Source organism: Thermobia domestica, chromosome 7 (genome assembly GCF_964235325.1).
Source record: "Thermobia domestica chromosome 7, izTheDome1.hap1.1, whole genome shotgun sequence".
In the NCBI taxonomy this organism is placed as follows: Eukaryota; Metazoa; Arthropoda; class Insecta; order Zygentoma; family Lepismatidae; genus Thermobia; species Thermobia domestica.
This window is the reverse complement of record NC_137460.1, coordinates 11,908,972-11,929,025: the sequence shown is the minus strand read 5'-3', so window position 1 is coordinate 11,929,025 and position 20,054 is coordinate 11,908,972. Positions and strand designations below refer to the sequence as shown.

The following is a 20,054-nucleotide window of genomic DNA, read 5'->3' as shown; positions in this document are numbered from 1 at the left end:
TGTTCCATAGATGTCTCAATTGTAAATGAGTGCGCCAAATTTGGTTAGTTGTGGTAGAAAGAGTGTAAGATAAAGTTGATTGTTTAGGTAACAATTTAGAAATTCAACGATTGTTTATTTAACAATGGTGGCCTTCAACAATGAAAGAACAACAATATGTGAAATCGACACATACCATTTCATAGATATCTCAATCGTTCATGAGTGTGCAAAGTTTGCTTAGTTTGTGGTAGAAAGTATGGCAGATAAAGTTGATCGTTTATTTAACAATGGTGAAATCCAACGAATTTTTATTTAACAATGGTGATCTTTACAATGAAACTAACAACAATATGAGAAATCGACACATATGTTTCGCTAGATATTTCAATCTTAAATGTGTGTGCAAGGTTTGGCCAATTTCTGGTAGAAAGTATGGCACATATAGTTGATTGTTCATTTAACAAACCTGGCCTCTAACAATGAAACTAACAACAATAAGTGAAATCGACACGTACCATTCCATAGATATCTCAATCCTAAATGAGTGTGCCAAGTTTGGTTAGTTTGTGGTTGAAAGTGTGGCAGATAAAGTTGATTGTTTATTTAACCGTGGGGAAATCCTATGATTGTTTATTTAATATTGGTGGCCTCGAACAATGAAACTAAAAACAATATGTGAAATCGACTAGTAGATATCTCTGTGCAAATCCGATGGGTGTGCCAAATTTGGTCAGTTTGTTTTAGAAAGTATGGCAGATAAAGTTGATTGTTTATTTAAGAATAGTGGCCTTCAACAATGAAACTAACAACAATATGTGGAATCCACACGTACCATTCCCTAGATACTGCAATCTTAAATGGGTGTGCAAAGTTTCTTCATTTTCTCGTAGAAAGTACGAAAGATAAAGTTGATTGTTTACTTAACAACGGTGGCCTTCAACAATGAAACTAACAACAATATGTGAAATCGGCACGAACCATTCCATTGATATCTCAATCGTAAATGAGTGTGCCACGTTTGGTTAGTTTCTGGTAGAAAATATGGCAGACAAAAGTTGACTGTATACTTAACACTGGAGAAATCCAACGATTCTGTATTTAAAAATGGTGGCCATCAATCATGAACCTAACAACAACATGTGAAATCGACACATAGCATTCCGTAGATATTTCAACTTTCAAGGGGTGTGCAAAGTTTGGTCAGTTTCTGGTAGAACGTATGGCCATTAATGTTGATTGTTTGTTTAACAATGGTGGCCTCTAACAATGAAACAAACAACAATAAATGAAATCGACACGTACCATTCCATAGATATCTCAATCGTAAATAAGTATGCCACGTTTGGTTAGTTTGTAGTATAAAGTATGGCAGATAAAGTTGATAGTTTATTTAATAATGGAGAAATCCAACGATTGTTTTAAAATGGTGGCCTCGAACAGTGAAACTAACAACATGTGAAATCGATTGGTACCATTCAGTAGATATCTCTGTGGTAATCCGATGGGTGTGCCAAGCTTTATCAGTTTGTGTTAGAAAGTGTGTTAGATAAAGTTGACTGTTTACTTAACAATGTAGGCCTTCAGTAATGAAACTAACAAGAATATGTGGAATCGACACGTACTATTCTTTAGATATCTCAATCTTAAATGGATGTATAAAGTTTGGTCAGTTTGTGGTAGAAAGTACGGCAGAAAAAGTTGATTCTTTACTTAAAATTGTGTCCTCTAACAATGAAACTAACAACAATATGTGAAATCGACCCATAACATTCCATAGATATCTCAATCGTAAATGATTGTGTAAGTTTGGTTAGTTTGTGGAAGAAAGTGTGGCAGAAAAACTTGATTGTTTATTTAACAATGGTGGCATCTAACAATGAAAGAACAATATGTGAAATCGACACGTACCATTCCCTAAATATTTCAATCTTAAATGCGTGTGCAAAGTTTGGATAGTTTCTGGTAGAACGTGTGGCAGACAAAGTTGATTGTTTTTTTAAAAATGGTGGCCTCTAAGAATGAAAGTAACAACAATAAGTGAAATCGGCACGTACCGTTCCATCGACATCTCAATCGTAAATGATTGTGCAAGTTTGGTTAGTTTGTGGTAGAAAATATGGCAGATAAAGTTGATTGTTGTTTAATAATGAAGAAATCCAACGATTATGTATTTAACAATAGTGTCTTACAACAATGAAACTAACAACAATATGTGAAATCGACACATAGCATTCCGTAGATATTTCAACTTTAAATGGGTGTGCAAAGTTTGGTCAGTTTCTGGTAGAACGTATGGCCATTAATGTTGATTGTTTGTTTAACAATGGTGGCCTCTAACAATGAAACAAACAACAATATGTGAAATCGACCCATACCATTCCATAGATATCTTAATCTTAAATGATTCTGCAAATTTTGGTTAGTTTGTGGTAGAAAGTGTGGCAGAAAAACTTGATTGTTTATTTAACAATGGTGGCATCTAACAATGAAAGAACAACAATATGTGAAATCGACACGTACCATTCCCTAGATACTTCAATCTTAAATGCGTGTGCAAAGTTTGGTCAGTTTCTGGTAGAAAGTGTGGCAGATAAAGTTGATTGTTTTTTAAAAATGGTGGCCTCTAAGAATGAAACTAACAACAATAAGTGAAATCGGCACGTACCGTTCCATCGACATCTCAATCGTAAATGATTGTGCAAGTTTGGTCAGTTTGTGGTAGAAAGTATGGCAGATAAAGTTGATTCTTTATTTAATAATGGAGAAATCCAACGATTGTTTTACAATGGTGGCCTCGAAGAATGAAGCTAACAACAATATGAGAAATTGATTGGTACCATTCAGTATATATCTCTGTGGTAATCCGATGGGTGCGCCAAGTTTGGTCAGTTTGTGTTAGAAAGTATGGCAGATGAAGATGATCGTTTATTTAACAATGTAGAAATCTAACGCTTGTGTATTTAACAATGATGGTCTTGAACAATGAAACTAACAACAATATGAGAAACCGACACATATCTTTCCCTAGATATTTCAATCTTAAATGAGTGTGCAAGGTTTTGTCAGTTTCTGGTAGAAAGTGTGGCAGATAAAGTTGATTCTTTATTTAACAATGATGTCCTCTAACAATGAAACTAACAACAATAAGTGAAATAGACACGTACGGTTCCATAGATGTCTTAATTGTAAATGAGTTGCCAAGTTTGGTTAGTTTGTAGTATAAAGTATGGCAGATAAAGTTAATTGTTTTTTTAACAATGGAAAAATCCAGCAATTGTTTGTTTAACAATGGTTTCCTCGAACAATGAAACCTGTCGAACATTCGACAGGTACCATTCGCTAGATGTATCTGCTAATCGGATGGGTGTGCCAAGTTTGGTCAGTTTGTTTTAGAAAGTGTGGCACATAAAGTTGATTGTTTATTTAACAATGGTGGTCTTCAACAATGAAACTAACAACAATATGTGAAATCGACACGTACCATTCCCTAGATATTTCAATTTTAAATGGGTGTGTAAAGTTTGGTCAGTTTCTGGTAAAAAGTACGGCAGATAAAGTTGATTGTTTACTTAACAATGGTGGCCTCTAACAATGAAACTAATAACAATAAGTGAAATCGACACGTACCATTCCCTAGATTTTGTAACGTCCATTAACCAGATTATATCCGTTTTTGCTTAATTTTTGAATTGTTCATTTTATTTTTGATTGTTTTAATTTTATTAGTTGCATATGTTAACATTGGTGACGGTGGCGCCATCTACCGTTTTAGACACAAACTATTTGGACGTAATGAATAACCTTAAGGCCTAAATACACGTATTAAAGAAGAAAACTGTATTTAACGAAAGTTTACTTGTTTTCTTTGAAAACATGCACCCAATTTCATCCTTTTAGTTATTAATTTCCTCAAACTGCGTATTTTCCCCACAATAAATAAATAAATAAAATTTTCCTTCCAGACCTGTTCCGATTAACCGGATGTTCGGATTACCGGTACTCCACTGTATTAGCCTATTACAAATGGATAATGACATAATCGATGTGAGAAGAATGTGGAAAGAAACGGAAGTACCTAGAGACAATATGGGAGTACAAAAAAAGCTCACAGATGACGAGAAGAACCCTAGCAGAAGTAGTGTGACGTAGGTATGGGCTCGCCCACTTTTCGCACGGGTGTTTCAAATGACACCACGGAATAGCACTAAGATAACTACCCGGAGTAGCAGACGACATCTAAGTATAGACCACACCTGAAAAATCGAAAACGGACTTGACCGTGTCGTTGACCTTTCCCCGCTGCCCCTGTTTTAGGATTCTTCTCGTCATCTGTGAGCTGTACACTCATATTGCTTTGTATCGAACCAGAAACCCCATATACCCGAAGCAAACGCTCTACCACTGAGCTATCATCCTTCCAAAACTAAACAATATGATGCAAAATTAACAAAGTAAAATAACCAAATATAAACAGTATCAACATTCAATAATCAACAATGACATCATAGTCGTACAATATGCGGAGGTTAAATATGTTTTAAAGTGTTTTCAAAGGTTTTCTGAACAGTATAATGGCAATTTTGAGGGCACGTAATAGGTTGAAATTATTGTCAGCTTGAAAAATACTATAACTATGTATTAGTGTAGTGAGTAAGTGGTGTTACGTGTGTGCAGAGACCTTATATATGCATATGTATATTGTTATTCTTTCTAGGGAAGGGGTCGTCTCCTGACCCTTGCAGTCAGGTCTACCGGGGTCCCACGGCTTTCTCTGAGCCTGAATCTCAGATTCTTCGAGATACAATTCTCTCACTAAGGAGCAAACTTCAATTGTACATCAGTTTTCACAGTGCTGCTCAGGTATTCACATTCTTGTTTTTTTTTTGTTTTGTTTTTGTTTTTGTTTATGTTTATGTTTATGTTTGACCTGTCTAAACTAATATCTTTGTTACACAGCTTTCCTTTGTAAATTAGGGTGCCTTCTTGTGTATTTTTTTTTTTTTTTTTTTTTTTTTTTTTTTTTAGAACCAAAGTCGAAATGATCTTACTTTCTATTATAAATTGATTAAGTAATATGCGAGGAGAGATCGAAAAGTAACGAACAGTATTATTTTTCTCTGCTGGATGCAAGCAGCAAATTACAAGTAGGTAAGCTGCTAGTTTCAAATTAATACAGAGATCGGTGGGCTTGTATTGCTTATCGGTTTAAGGTTAATTTAAAGGGACAAGTTTTGCCGATAGATGTCATTACAATTTTCGTATATCTCTCATGTATTTTTTACCTTTCACGAAAATCCACGATTTCTCATACAAATTTCAACCTACAGACTTCAGATTTTTAGAGAAGGAACTTCATAACCTATTGAAGGCAACAATCCGTGCAAATTTTTTATTTAGTATTTTCTTCATTGTTAAGATGGATTTACTCTTGAGTTGGATGTCCAAACCTTTAACAGTGGAACTGTTTCAATAATGAAGAAAATTCTAAATGAAAAATCGACACGGATTTTTGCCTTCGATAGATTATGAAGTTCCTTTTCTAAATATTTGAAGTCTCCATTTTAAAATTTGTAAGAGAAATTGTAAATTTTCGTAAAAGGTAAAAAATACATGAGAGAGATATAAAGACCGTAGTGAGATCTATCGGCAAAACTTGTCCCTTTACACCAACCTTAATGACAGAAATGTGGTCAGGATTAGGAGCAGGATTCCACCTTAAACTGTGGGTCCACGTCTCAAATAGCCTCGGTGCTGGAGGTGACGGTAAACTCTAATGAAACCAATTGAGGGAATAATTTTAACAGCAGCGATATTATTATCATCGTCATCATTGTAGGTTTTGTGCCATTATTGGCAGGTCACTTACTGTAAGTGAGAAGCTTCCATGCTCAACGGTCTTCCGCTAACCTCTTCGTCTTCACGTACGATTTTTCTATTTTAATATCGTCCATTAATTGTAGTCTCCTTCGCCCTCCCTCTCTTACCTGCCACCATACTCTCTAGCACGTCTTCACGATACAGTTTTTACCCAATTTCCTAACCAGTTTCTCTTTCTCTTCTCAATAATATCTAAAATTGTTCTTTTCTCCCCCTCACCATTTCTAACACCCTCTCATTCGTTTGCCACTCGACCCAGCTAATTCTTTCCATTCTTCTTCACACCCACATTTCGAAAGCTCCCAGTCGTTTTTCATCATTTTTGCGTATGGAGTGATATAAATGTTTATAAACAAACATATTTCGTTCCAATCAGCGGTGCAAATTTGTCTTCAACATTGAGGGGTACGGGTAAGACCGTTCCCATACAGGGTCGGATCCAAGATTTTCTGAGGAGGTGCACCAATAACTACCAGTATATTTGAACTGAATTTGAATTTTAAAAAAAAATGCCTTTAGGGATCTGTGGTGTGAATGAGGAGATGTCCTGGAAATGCTAAGTGTCTGTTCTCGGTGAATCCTTTTCTTTCAACTTTTAGAAAACTGACTTAAACTATCGATTTTGCAAAACTTTCCTTTGTTTTAAGCCCAAACGGAAATATGACGACAAAAATTTTCGGAAAGCGTTCAAAATATTTATGAAGTTGAAAAACGATGCTGTGGAAGATCAGGGGAGCAGAGTTGTCTTCAGTATTGGGAAGCAGGCAGATTTGAGGATTATTCTGGGAGGGGGCGGGAGGTGAGACTATATTACGGTAGATGAATCTGATTTCCGATATGAACTTGTTGTATATATTATATATGAGACAATGTAGATGAAGTAGTGATACATATCAATGTTACAAATCAGTGTCGTGAACACATTCTGAAATCTCAATACATGTATACTTATAACTGGTATGTTTCTACTTAGACAGCTACAATGATCACATTTCAACTCGGATTATTGGGGAGAACAGTCCTTTCAGTTCCAAGATTGGAGGGGACATGTCCCCCTCATCTTCCCGGAATTTGCGCCACTGGTTCCAATACTGGAAATTTAAAGAAAATTTGTTAATTTCTGAGTCCTTATATTTTCTTTTATTCCAATCCAAATTCGGGTACGGTTAATTATATCCCCCCCCCTAAAATTAAGCGTAAAAGATTATTCTTTTGATTATGAACGACAGTGAGCAACACATCTCTTTATGCAAGTCCATGAAAATGGCCAGGGGAATTCATGAAAACTATAGAAATATTAGTATTATCACAGTTTGTTGTTTTTATCTTCACTCTTATTTCGTATAAAGCACAGCGTATGAGCCCGTAAAATATCTTAGATTATAGTATTTTCTAAGATGTTAATTTTATGTGAACTGTGTCACTTGCGCTATTAAAAATAGTGTCACAATTTTTACAAAATCTTTCTTCACTGTTGCCAGATATTTATATAGAAACTTGTTCCTCTTTTTTTATGTCTAATGAGAACTTGTATTTGTCCGCAAAAGTTATAACTTTTTCTCTTCTGAAAAGATGTAATCCAAATTATACCTTCCATAGAGATCTTTAAGGTGAAGATTAAATTGTATACAGTATACAATTTGAAATGAATTATATACAGTATGCGCTCTTATTTTCTTTCTTTCGGCAGGAAAACAATCATGGGAAAATTAGACTTGTTATATCATTTTAAGCTGAAATTCATATTGTGTTAAGGTATTATTAAATCATGACCTGATTTTTCTCCTTTTTAGTACAGACATTTCCCACGTAAAAAGAAAGTGATGATTACTTGAAAACAAAAAGAAATATAATCATGACCTAGGAGAACAGTTGTTCTTGTTGCTACTTTTTAGAGAATACAAATACAATTAAAATAAAAGAAGAAAACAAAAGTTGAAAGTTAGTATAAACACTTTCCAGAACATGTGATGTGTAAAAATATTTTTTAAGTAATTTTTCTTTTTTTTAAAAAAAAATCAAGAAATGTAGTAGATCCAGGGAACTCAAAATAGCTAGGTTAATTTGCTTTTATTTTCTATTTCAGTACATTTATTTTTCAGTCGACCTTCAATTATGATGCAAACTGCAAATTAAATATATATATAGCCTATAAATGAAAGTCAATATGTTTATGAATTAATAACTCTTGAACCACCCGACCAATCTAGATCAAATTTCTCACAAAGCAGTCATACAAAAACCACGCTGTTCTAATATTTACAGTTGGATACTGTTGACTGACGAGGGAACCTATCCAAGTGCGACTCTGACTTCGAGTCGAGACTATGGTCGTTGGATACCTTGTCCCAAAAGAACATAACACGAAAAGTGATACATCCTCGATCGCAACCGTTGCAGAGATATAAGCGTGAAAAGTTCGAAATTGAGCTCCATACTATACATTACAAAGTCAGCTTCCGGGTCAGATTTGGCGGAAACGGTCAGGTAAGGAAACTCAGCGAATACATATCAAAGTAGTGTTGGGAGCCCACCACCTTTTGAATGAAAAAAATGTTGCCCCCGGGGCACTCGCAGGGTCCCAGGCGGGGTCCAACTCAAAATTGGCAAATGGAACCGGGGGTCAAGTAGCATATTGTATGAAAGCTAGTGTTAAATAAAAGAAGATAGAACAAATCTCAACTCTCTATGATGACCCTGTGCAAACGGGCAACTGGTCAAAATGTCAATACAACCTACATCAGAAAATATATGACCACTCTTCTAAATCCGTTAAGTTGTGACAATAACAAGACAGAAAAACACGTTTAAAAGTGCAAGGTATTGAAGTTAAACAAATTGTTGCAGAGTCTCTCACAGTGGCCATATATTTTCTGGCCACTCTTCTAAATCCGTTAAGTTGTGACAATAACAAGACAGAAAAACACGTTTAAAAGTGCAAGGTATTGAAGTTAAACAAATTGTTGCAGAGTCTCTCACAGTGGCCATATATTTTCTGATGTAGGTTGTATTGACATTTTGACCAGTTGCCCGTTTGCACAGGGTCATCATAGAGAGTTGAGATTTGTTCTATCTTCTTTTATTTAACACTAGCTTTCATACAATATGCTACTTGACCCCCGGTTCCATTTGCCAATTTTGAGTTGGACCCCGCCTGGGACCCTGCGAGTGCCCCGGGGGCAACATTTTTTTCATTCAAAAGGTGGTGGGCTCCCAACACTACTTTGATATGTATTCGCTGAGTTTCCTTACCTGACCGTTTCCGCCAAATCTGACCCGGAAGCTGACTTTGTAATGTATAGTATGGAGCTCAATTTCGAACTTTTCACGCTTATATCTCTGCAACGGTTGCGATCGAGGATGTATCACTTTTCGTGTTATGTTCTTTTGGGACAAGGTATCCAACGACCATAGTCTCGACTCGAAGTCAGAGTCTCACTTGGATAGGGTCCCTCGTGAGAGTGAAATGCTATGAAGAAAGAAATGGAACGCCATCACAAGTCGAGTATACTTCCCTCCTACACGGCGAGTATTAGTTTTTTCAAAAACATTCTATTTCTTTGTCTCGCCTTGAATTATGATATGGTTAGATTGTTTTATCGTACTAAGTTAAGAACCACCAATCGAATTTTTTTTTTTTAATTGCAGATGATTTTGTATCCCTGGGGCTTTACCAAGAAAATTCCCGCAGATTGGAGAAGTTTGGTAAGTGAAAATATTCGAAATAATTTTTAATTTTGAACAAAATTATAACGCATACACTAATATAAGATTTTTTTAAAATAAAAAAACAAATTTCTGGTAGCCAATTTTTAAAAGAAAAGTGTTTTATATCAAGTTCCTGTACTAATTACTAGTTCCCATTACTAAAGACAGGCAAACCTCGCCCAAAAAAAGCTGGAATTCAGTTTTAAAGAGTCAAAAATCCGCTCAATTACAATTTGAAAAGGAGGATAATTTGTTTTTCGCAGTTGGCAATAGTGGAACAATATTAATTGCTTCTTATTTCCACCACGATAGGCCTCCCCTAAGCTAAGAGTGAGGACATAGATCTCCCCTCAACGGCCCGTCTCTACCAAACCAGCAGCCTATTTTATTAGAGGTTCTCATTCAACCAGTGTCTAAAGCGCTTCAAACCAGCCGCTTGTTAACACCGCACCAAATCAACAGTTCAAACCAGCCGTTTGTCAAAACCGCGCCAAATCAGCAGCCGAAGAAAGATATTTTTACGTATCCAACAAAGGATTTTGACATTTCAATGAAATTAGCACAGGTTGAAAAATATTTATAGGACCAATCTAGTGCGAATCAAATCAAGAAATGGCCCCATGCCATTCGTCATTTTAACTCAACACCCGGCAGATGTGACCAAAATAAAACAGAGAGGAGTGCACATTCAGAAGAAACTACTCAAGGTAGAAGTATCTAGTAGTGCTGTTGAATTTTTGTGACATTTGCGGTTTTCGGTTTTTTAGAAAACCGGTTTTCTGAAAACCGAAAACCGCAAATGCGGTTTTCAAAACGAAACCGCAAAAGCGGTTTTCAAAACCGAAACCGAAAAAGCGGTTTTCAAAACCGAAACCGCAAATGCGATTTTCAAAACCGAAACCGAAAAGCGGTTTTCAAAACCGAAACCGCAGAAGCTCTTTTTGAAAGCGAAAGCCGGTGTTTGCGGTTTTATGAACGAAACCTTGTTTGTCCTTTTCAAAGCACAAACAATGTTTGATGTTTTTAATTACACCTTTTAACAATTGTGAAAGCATTTATCGATCGAGACAATTGTATTGATTTATGTCTGTGTTTTAACTCTTTTTATTTGCTCCAAGACTATTATGGTAATATATGCAGCACTGTGCGAAAGGGATTGTTCGATGGTTGTACAAGTCACAGCTAAATTAGGGTTGCAATATTTTAAAGTCAGAAAAGTGGGGAGTTCTAAACCGTAAGTACTGATGTGAACTTGTGTGTTACAAATACTGACCTTGGATCCATCGCACTTTTTTTTTTAAGTTACTTCTTTGATGACACTTCCAATGTACTTTTCGGCTGCAGGGAAGCAAACTGGACCCCACCTGATTTTCATATATTTTGTAAATTAGATCACGAGGAACACGAATCTGAAGGAATTTTGACATTCCGAATTTCGGAACTCGAGATATTCGAACTTAAAGTGACCACGGAAGCAAACTGGACCAAAACTAATTTTTATATATTTTCTAAACTAGACTATGAGGAACACGAATCTGAAGGAATTTTGACATTCCGAATTTCCGATCTCGAGATATTCGAACATAAAGTGACCACGGAAGCAAACTAGACCCCACCTTATTTTTATATATTTTGTAAAGTAGACCACTAGAAACACGAATCTGAAGGAATTTTGACATTCCGAATTTCCGATCTCGAGATATTCGAACATAAAGTGACCACACTAATTTTTATATATTTTGTAAACTAGACCACGAGGAACACGAATCTGAAGGAATTTTGACATTCCGACTTCCCGAACTCGAGATACTAGAACTTATACAGTAGTTTTACATAGTATGTATAAAATTAACGAAGAAAGTTATGTCACTTTTTGACCTATCACCTTAGAGCATCGATATGTCACCTAAGACCAGGGGTGTAGCCAGCAGGTTTCTGTAGGAGGGGCTCGTCGTTTTTGAAGGGGGGTGAGCTACAATCTAAAAAAAAAAATGTGTTGCAGCTAGTGTTTTTGAAGCCTGAAAAAACGTGGAAATTTTTGGTTTTCTTCCAGAAAACTAAAAACACTGTTTTCAGCTGCTGCTTCTTCTTCTTCTTACTATTATTATTAATAACAAAATAATAATAATAATAATTTCATAAATTATATTACAGATAGTTTGTATTATGTTTAACCAAGAACTACTGCCCCCGACCAAACATTATACCTTTGTTCATAACTATTTCAATACACAGAACCGATCTATAAAGGTAAACAGGAAAGTTCTATCGCTTTCTCACCCACCACCATTCATATGTCACCTAACACGTATCTGGAAGATTAAGAATACATCGATAACCTTCTGCAAACGTTCTGGAAGGCCATTTATTCCATCGCGGTAGAGGTTGGTGTTCCGTGAAGCGAAGGAGGTATCAAGTGCATTTTGCACCTCTACTTGGGATTTGAGTTGGCATCCTTTAAAGGTGATTGTCCAAGGAAGGGAACAGATGATAATCGGACGGTGCAATGTCCAGTGAGTATGGCGTATACAATAGTGTTTCCTATCCAAGGCGTAAAATGGTGTCCCGGGTCATCCTAGCCACGAGGAGCTTAGCGTTGTCCTGTAACATAAGGACCCCTTTGGGATTCAGAAGTGCTGGCTCTAGAGTTTTGAGTTTCTCTTGAACACTGCTCAACTGCTGACAGTACACAGTTGATTGATGCGATGACCAGCTGGTAGCAGTTCCCGATGCACGATGCCGCGAGCAGTTCATAAACACACAGGAGGACTTTCTTCTGGTGTAGTGCTGGTTTCGACTGTCTTGGAACCGTTCATGGGATGCTAACCAATTATGACGGCGCCGTGGAACTTCGTACAGGACCCATTTCTCATCACATGGCAACACCTTGTCCAGAAATGGCTCCTTCCTCAGACGAGACAGCAAAGAAACACAGGTGTCTGCTTGCGTTGCCTTTTGACCCGGAATCAAGTTATGTGGGACCCATCGACCCAACTTCTAGTGTTTTCTCAGTTGATGAAGGTGCTATTAAATGGTTTCGCCACTCACACTGAATTGTCTCCATGCCGTAAGCGTCGGTGGACTACAAATGGGCAATTAGCGACATCTCGCCAAACATTGGCGGCGCCGCAGCGACGATTCCCGGTGGCCCCTCTACCGTTTTGAAAATTATACCACCAGCGGCAGAGACGCGACAAAGCGCCAACGAACCACAAACTTACTCCCCCAAACGTTAAATGTTAAATCGGCTATATGTGTGATTTAGTTACATTAAGGTGAGTCTAAAAAACACTTTAAAAAGTATCAAAAAATTACCCCGCAGGGGACTCAAACCACCAACCTTATGATTACTAGGCAAGTGTTCTTCCTACTTCGCTACGAAGGCGATGAAGGAAACGTCGCTTGTAAAGGGATAAATCGTTAAGATCTTTTTAATTGGTTCAATCAGAGTGCTCCTTTAACCGTGTATATTCGACGATAACTGTTTGGAATTAGATAAAATGTGTGTAATTTTGTAACAAAATCACGCGTGTCTATTTACTTTATTTCATAGTTCTCCCATACTCACTTTCTAATGATCGACGACAGTTGCCATCTAAATTCATGCAATTATCGCACTTATCTCAAGATTTTTCACTTCATGATGTTGAGGCAGAGGTTATTCTTGACCCACGGAGCTCACTTTAGGAACAATTCTCCAGGAAAAAATAATATATAATAATAACCGCATGCACATGACTGGCGATAGTTCGTGTTGGTTCCTTCACGATTCTCCGCAAAGAATCTAAGAAGTGCGGACCAAAACAAAGTTCTCGCTGGTCGCTGCTACGCGGTGGTAACTACATCCCTGCCTAAGACGTACCTGGAAGATCAAAAATAGTACCCATCAGTATCAACGACCTTCTCCCAACGTTCGGGGTGGGCATGGATTCCTTCGCGGTAGAACTTGGTTTACCGTGAAGCGAAGAAGGTATCAAGTGTATTTTGCACTTTTACTACGGAGTGGAACTGGAGTTCTCTAAGGTGAGTGTGCAAGGAATGGAACAGGTGATATTCGGACGGTGCAATGTCCGGGGAGTATGGCGGTTGCAATAGTGTTTCCCATCCAAGGCGTAGGATGGTGTCCCGGGTCAATCTAGCCATGTGGGGCTTAGCGTTGTCCCGTAACGAGAGAACCCCTTAGCGATTGAGAAGTGCTGGCACCAGGGTTTTGAGTTTTTCTTGAACACAGCTCAACTGCTGACAGTAAACAGTTGCATTAATGTTCTGCTCATACTAGTCGGTAACAGTTCCCGATGCACGATGTCGCGAGCAATCCACCAAACACACAGCAGGACTTTGTGCTGCATTACTGGTTTCAGCTGTTTTGGAACCAGTTCATGGGATTTTAACCAGTGGTGACGACGCCATGGAGCTTCTCATCACATGTCAACATCCTGTCCAGAAATGGCTCCTTTCTAGACGAGACAGCAAAGAAACACATGTGTCTGCTCGCGTAGCCTTCTGGCCCAGAGTTAATTCATGTGGGACTAATAGACTCAAATTGTACTGCTTCCCAAGTTGATGGAAGAGCTGCCGGATGGTTTCTCCACTCACATTGAATGTTAGCCCCAGTTTCTCACAGGTCCCTCCGCTGTTCGCCTCAATTGCTACCTGAAGATTTTCATTTTGTACATGTGTTGGTCTTCCGGCACGTGGTGCGTCTTTCGTGAGTGTTTTGTCACCGTCCTTAAACTTTCTAAATCACCCTTGCAGTGTCTGCGTAATCACGACACCCTCACGAAAGGCCTGAGATATCTTCCGCCCCGCTGCAGTGGCGTTTGACCCAAGTTTGAACTCGTACAGCATACACGCCCTTATGACGCTCTGTGGAGGTTCCATATTCACTCTGTCCTTACACAAGTTTACGTTGTAACTGAACTGCCACAAGCAGGTAGAGTGTTGGATATACCCACACCAACATCTGACCTTCGCCTTTTCTCCATTCGCATTCAACTCACGGTGTGAGGATCAATTGAACACAAACCTCCACAAAAAGCGACAGAACTTTCTTGGTTACCTTTATATATATATCTCACAGGACATAATATTTTTCGTATAGAGAATATATCTATATTAAACTTAAAGTTTTAATATCTCGAGTTCCGGAAGTCGGAATGCCAAAAATCCTTCAGATTCGTGTTCCTTGTGATCTAGTTTACGAAATATATAAAAATCAGAGGTGTAGCGGTTAAGATTGTCAGAGTTGTAGCGGTTTACGTTGAATATGCCAAGACTTTATCCATAAGTCGTCTTAGATTTTTCTTCAATCCCAAAATGCGGGTGGGTTTTCGTGATTAAGATACGTTTAAGCGAGGGACGAATATAGAACCTGAAAATCGGGTGGTGCCCGCAAAAATCGGGTAATATGACAACACTAAGCTAAATAGAAAATAAGGTATATCCCTATTTTAGATCACTACACCTGCAACTCATGAAATCCAACTTGAAATCTCATCCACTTAGACTGAGATATTTTATATTATCATTACTTTTTCACCTTGTTTTTAAATAGTACTGCCAGTCTTTCTTATGTTAACTAAAAAACACCACCTCCATTTCTTAAAAAAAAGAAAGAAAAGAAAAAAATAGATCGCAATACACAATTTTATTGTTGATTTGTTGCCACTCCGATAAATGAGAATGTTGTGGTTTTGCATGTGTTGACTGGTTTCTTATCGCAAGTCCCAGACACCTGCAATAGTTCATACGTGAAGGGAACGCCGATCATATTTTATTCTACTGTATATCATTTTACTTCCCAATAACGATAGCCGTGCCTCTTTGTGAGAAACTGCAACTTATTTTTTTTATTCTGCCAATTGTAAAAGTATACTAAACAAGAATTTCCCTACACATTAAGACATTTTAAGAAAAAATATCTTCTTTCCCCTCTGCAAATTTTGAGCATTTTTTTCCTCCATCTGGCAACTGTGAGTCGAAGATGGGAAAGATTCTTTGCTGTTTTCTCGTCATTGCTTGACATTAGTGCTGTCGAATTTTTGTGACTTTTGCAGTTTTCGTTTTTTGAGAAAACCGGTTTTCTGAAAACCGAAAACCGCAAGTGCGGTTTTCAAAACCGAAACAGCAAAAACGGTTTTCAAAACCGAAACCACAAATGCGGTTTTCAAAACCGAAACCGCAAAAACGGTTTTTAAAACCGAAACCGCAAAAACGGTTTTAAAAACCGAAACCGCAAATGCGGTTTTGGAAACCGAAACCGCAAAAGCGGTTTTCAAAACCGAAACCGCAAAAACGGTTTTCAAAACCGAAACCGCAAAAACGGTTTTCAAAACCGAAACCACAAATGCGGTTTTCAAAACCGAAACCGCAAATGCGGTTTACAAAACCGACATTTCGGTTTTGTGAAATTTCACTTTTTTCAAAAACCGGTTTTCGGTTTTTTCAAAAACCGATTTCGACAGCACTAGTATCTAGATCTAATGTACGAGTGTCTCCTTGTTGAAACTGTTTCAAATACGGTCATTCTGACCAATTTTGTAAAAATTCAAGTGTGCTTCAGATGTGGTGAAATTCACGATGGGTCCTGCTCCGTACCTGTGAAAACTAATTTCTACTCTACCTACAAGGAGGAGGGTCATCGTACCGAAGACAACAAATGTCCAAAAACACTACAAAACCCTACTTTCATGAAATCACTGTCAAACATAATTGTTTTTTATAAACGGCTAAAGAGCAAAATCTGACCCTTGCAAAATCCGACAGCACAAAATTAGATTACATCGATATCAGTTAATCAGAGTGTACAGTCAACAACCAATTAGAAATAGATAATCTGCTTCAATATCCAATCAATAAAACAAAGCAGATTACTTCAAATATCAGGAGGCCATCAACTCTGCAATCTTGAGCACCAAACAAGAAATAATGTAATGGGTAGCTTCCTTATTACTCATCACTACGAGTAGACCACAACAGGCTTTTCTTCACAAAGTCATTCAATCTACTCCACAGAAAATATTAAAATCCTCAATATCTGTCCTGCAAACCACAAACAGAGATGTGTATATCTCACTGTTAGAACTGCAACCAACAAGGAAAAAGAACAACAAAAGTTCACACTTGTTCACAGAAAACGAAACGCAAAGATTAGAAATAACTACAAAACTAGTAGACAAATCTCTAACACCGGCTAATTTTATATTGCAATTTGAGGAACCAAGTTCTCCTCTTGTTTTGTGTGGATGCTTCCTGCCACCAATACCCAGCAGCAGTGTCCCGCTCATACAAAAAGTCGATGGGTGACATCTTTCACCACAGACGCTGTCAACCGTTATTTTATGAAGAACAATTCCAAAACCAGGAAGTTACAAATACATCGAACTATAACAAGAATAACAGCCTATTTAAATAGCCATACATTCTATAAATAAAATCCGAGGGCAAAATAGCTGAAGAGCTAGAAGTCCATCACACCCATCCTTTGAGGGGTGTAAATTGATGAGTTTCGATTTAGTTCGGTTCGGTCCATGTGCAAAGGGTAGATTTGTAACTTGTATCCCTGTAGTATATCATATTCCCAACAGTGATACCACTATAAAATTAAAATCCTCATACATAGAAAGTAGATCAGTAGTATTTCTTTAAGTAGATTGGCAGTACACTCAACATTTATGCGATCGATCGATCGTATACTTTGCTATGCTAATGTTTTGTAAACATATTATTATATATAAATGTTAAATCTAGGGACTCCACGATTCTATATCTTATTATTGTGTTTACTATATGTTTTCAGGCCAGCACATCAGCCAAGTAAAGAGAACGATATATTCTAAATACAAGTGTACAAGCATTTTTTACATTTCAGAATATAGTAACCGTGCTTTACTGTGTTTTTTAAAGCACGAAAAACACACCAAAAAGCCTAAATGATGTCGAATGCAAATAGTTAATTTTGTGATTCTGTAATAATAATATTAAATTAGGACCTTATGTTGTAGAGGATTCAAAATCCATGAACCAAAATCTGGCAACACCGCAACCGGTGTATACAACTTTCTATCGGTGTTGCTACTTGACTAATTGTTTGATGCAAAAAAACACTTATTTTATTTTGATATCTATTTTGACAGGAATTTCTAGCCAAAGTAGTAGCAGACCGTATCCAGTCCGTTAGAGGAACTCAATACCGAATTGGATCTTCAGCCAATATATTAGGTATGGCCTTTCTTCCTATTATTATTATTTAAAATAATATCTTCTAATAGTGCTATAATATGTACACTTTGCTAAATCTGCAAAAATAAAATAGTCACCTCTTGTTCCTAGAAGGGATGGAAAGTTTTCTTTCGTAACATGTTCCTATATGTATACGGTAGAAAGAAGACCCTTTGTTTCATGTGCAGATATTCCACATCAAATCTTTTATTATATGATAGAATCAGAAATGTTCTCATATTACTTTCTTGAAGACAATCGCAAAAATATAATATCAGAACATAATTACACAACACCACACTAAAGCATAGTATACGACATTTTATGTGATTTTTTTTAAAAAAAATTCTATCTACCTCGTGCGAGACATTCGTGTATCCTATTAACCTCATTCAAACAAGTCTTACGACATAAATCGACGAGAATATCAGCGAATCGTCCCCGTATTCTGTCATTCTGTTCGTCAACTTTGTGGTATTTATACATACAGGACATTCTACGAAAAGAAATCGAGCGGGGCTATGTGCAAGGATCGAGATGGCATGTAAAGGCTTCTTCGCCTTTGAAGAATCTATGAAGAGCCTCCATTCCATAGAATCGTAATTAAGTTTTAGAGCCTTCATGAGGCCATTTGGGTCTACACATGCCACAAATGTCTCTTGTATAGTAGAAAAAAGTGAAATTCTTTTCCCTGTTCTGATACACTGAAATATTTACTTCTCCCTGCAGTAAATTCCATTGTAAACCAAGACTAAGCTTTCAGCTTTGTTTTTGAGAGGTTCAAATCCCAAATGAGACCACTTAGTTTTTCTCGGATTAGCCTATGTGGTATGTTTACAACCAATTCAAGGCCTTTTGAAGTACTTGGTTAGAAGATTCAACTTCTTAATACTCATCAGATGAAATGTATTTTTTGGGTGAACTATGGACAGGAAGTCCTCTATGTTGAACTGGGCGCATTGCAGATGGAATGTTAGGATAGATCAATGTCCGCTTCTTCTTCCCGGAAATTCCCTTCTGAACGGGAGGAACCATAAAAAAAAGCATCAATCTCTGATGTTTCTGCTTGTCTCTTTCCAAACCATTGACACTGCAAACAGCATTGGACATCTTTTTGCACATATCCAATTTCATAGATTGCTGGCGCAAGTATTGTAAACAATGCACGATGCCCATGCTTTGTCTCCAATTTTACACCCAAATTAACAATGATGGGCTTTCCTGATTAATGGGGTTATGTGCGTTTTTTGTGAAGAAAATGTCACGTAGCAGAAATTGTTCTCACTTTTTACACAACGTCGCGATATTTTTGCCTAAAAAGTTTACTAAAATTCTGAGGAACTGCTCACAAATATACAAGCAAACATATGTATTTTTATGTATAGCACTTCAGATAACACACATCGAGAAGTCTGATGAATGCTATTAAGTTGTTGTTTCGCACACTAGCAATACGCAACTGAAATAAGGAACGGAAAAATTCAGTGTTGTTATAGTACTTCTAGTGTTCCCACGTCAACGTGACATTTTATTCCAAATGTGGCGAACATTTTCACTAGTATAACGTTACTATTAGACACATCGAAATGTAATGTAAGAACGATAGCTAATTTTCGTTTTTAAATTCGTCTTCAGCTCCACAAAATCAATAAGAATTAGATTTTGTTCAATTTACATTTTCATTGTTGAACGAGGTTGTTTAACGCAACTAAATTGTCGAATTGCTCCACTAAAATATCAAATTTTCCCCTACTGCGGCGTGCGTCCCACGTTGAAAGCCACAACTTTAAAGAAATTCATCCACCGATGCGTCGTCTTTCATGTTAACTAATACATGCCTTATTCATTGTTTGTATCAACTTATGAAACGCTCGCTTGATGGTATCTAAATCTACAAAGTTGTCTGCAAAAGTATTCTATTTTGAAATAACTGTTATTCTCTTTGCCATGATGGAATAACTATTGAAGTTTGGAGAGTCATACTAACAGAAGATAAGTCAGATAAAAGTTTTCATACAATATGTTCTGGATAATGCACGTACTGTACATAATATTGGCTTCAAAGTACCTAATAATAACATAACAAATTATAAGTTGTAGTTCTTGTATATACATTAGAGTTCTGATCTTTTAAGATGATTAACTTATTTTAAAAAAAAACTGATTTAATCAATTATATTAAACAAGTAGGATAATATTATGAGATTTACTATTATTTCATTTGATAACTCTAGCAACATTCTATTAAATATAATTTGGAGGGTCTT

General features: G+C 37.0%; 1 protein-coding gene across 2 annotated transcripts in view; it reads left to right on the top strand.

Annotated features, from left to right (window-relative positions):
- Positions 1-20,054, top strand: part of LOC145689855 (carboxypeptidase B-like) — a 107,069-nt gene that overhangs the window by 81,965 nt on the left and 5,050 nt on the right. For both annotated transcript variants that reach the window (XM_081764119.1, XM_081764120.1), the window contains 3 exons: positions 4,697-4,842; positions 9,508-9,564; positions 17,703-17,787. In XM_081764119.1, coding sequence (XP_081620245.1) covers positions 4,697-4,842; positions 9,508-9,564; positions 17,703-17,787 — 288 coding nt within the window. The remainder of the gene's footprint in view (positions 1-4,696; positions 4,843-9,507; positions 9,565-17,702; positions 17,788-20,054) is intronic.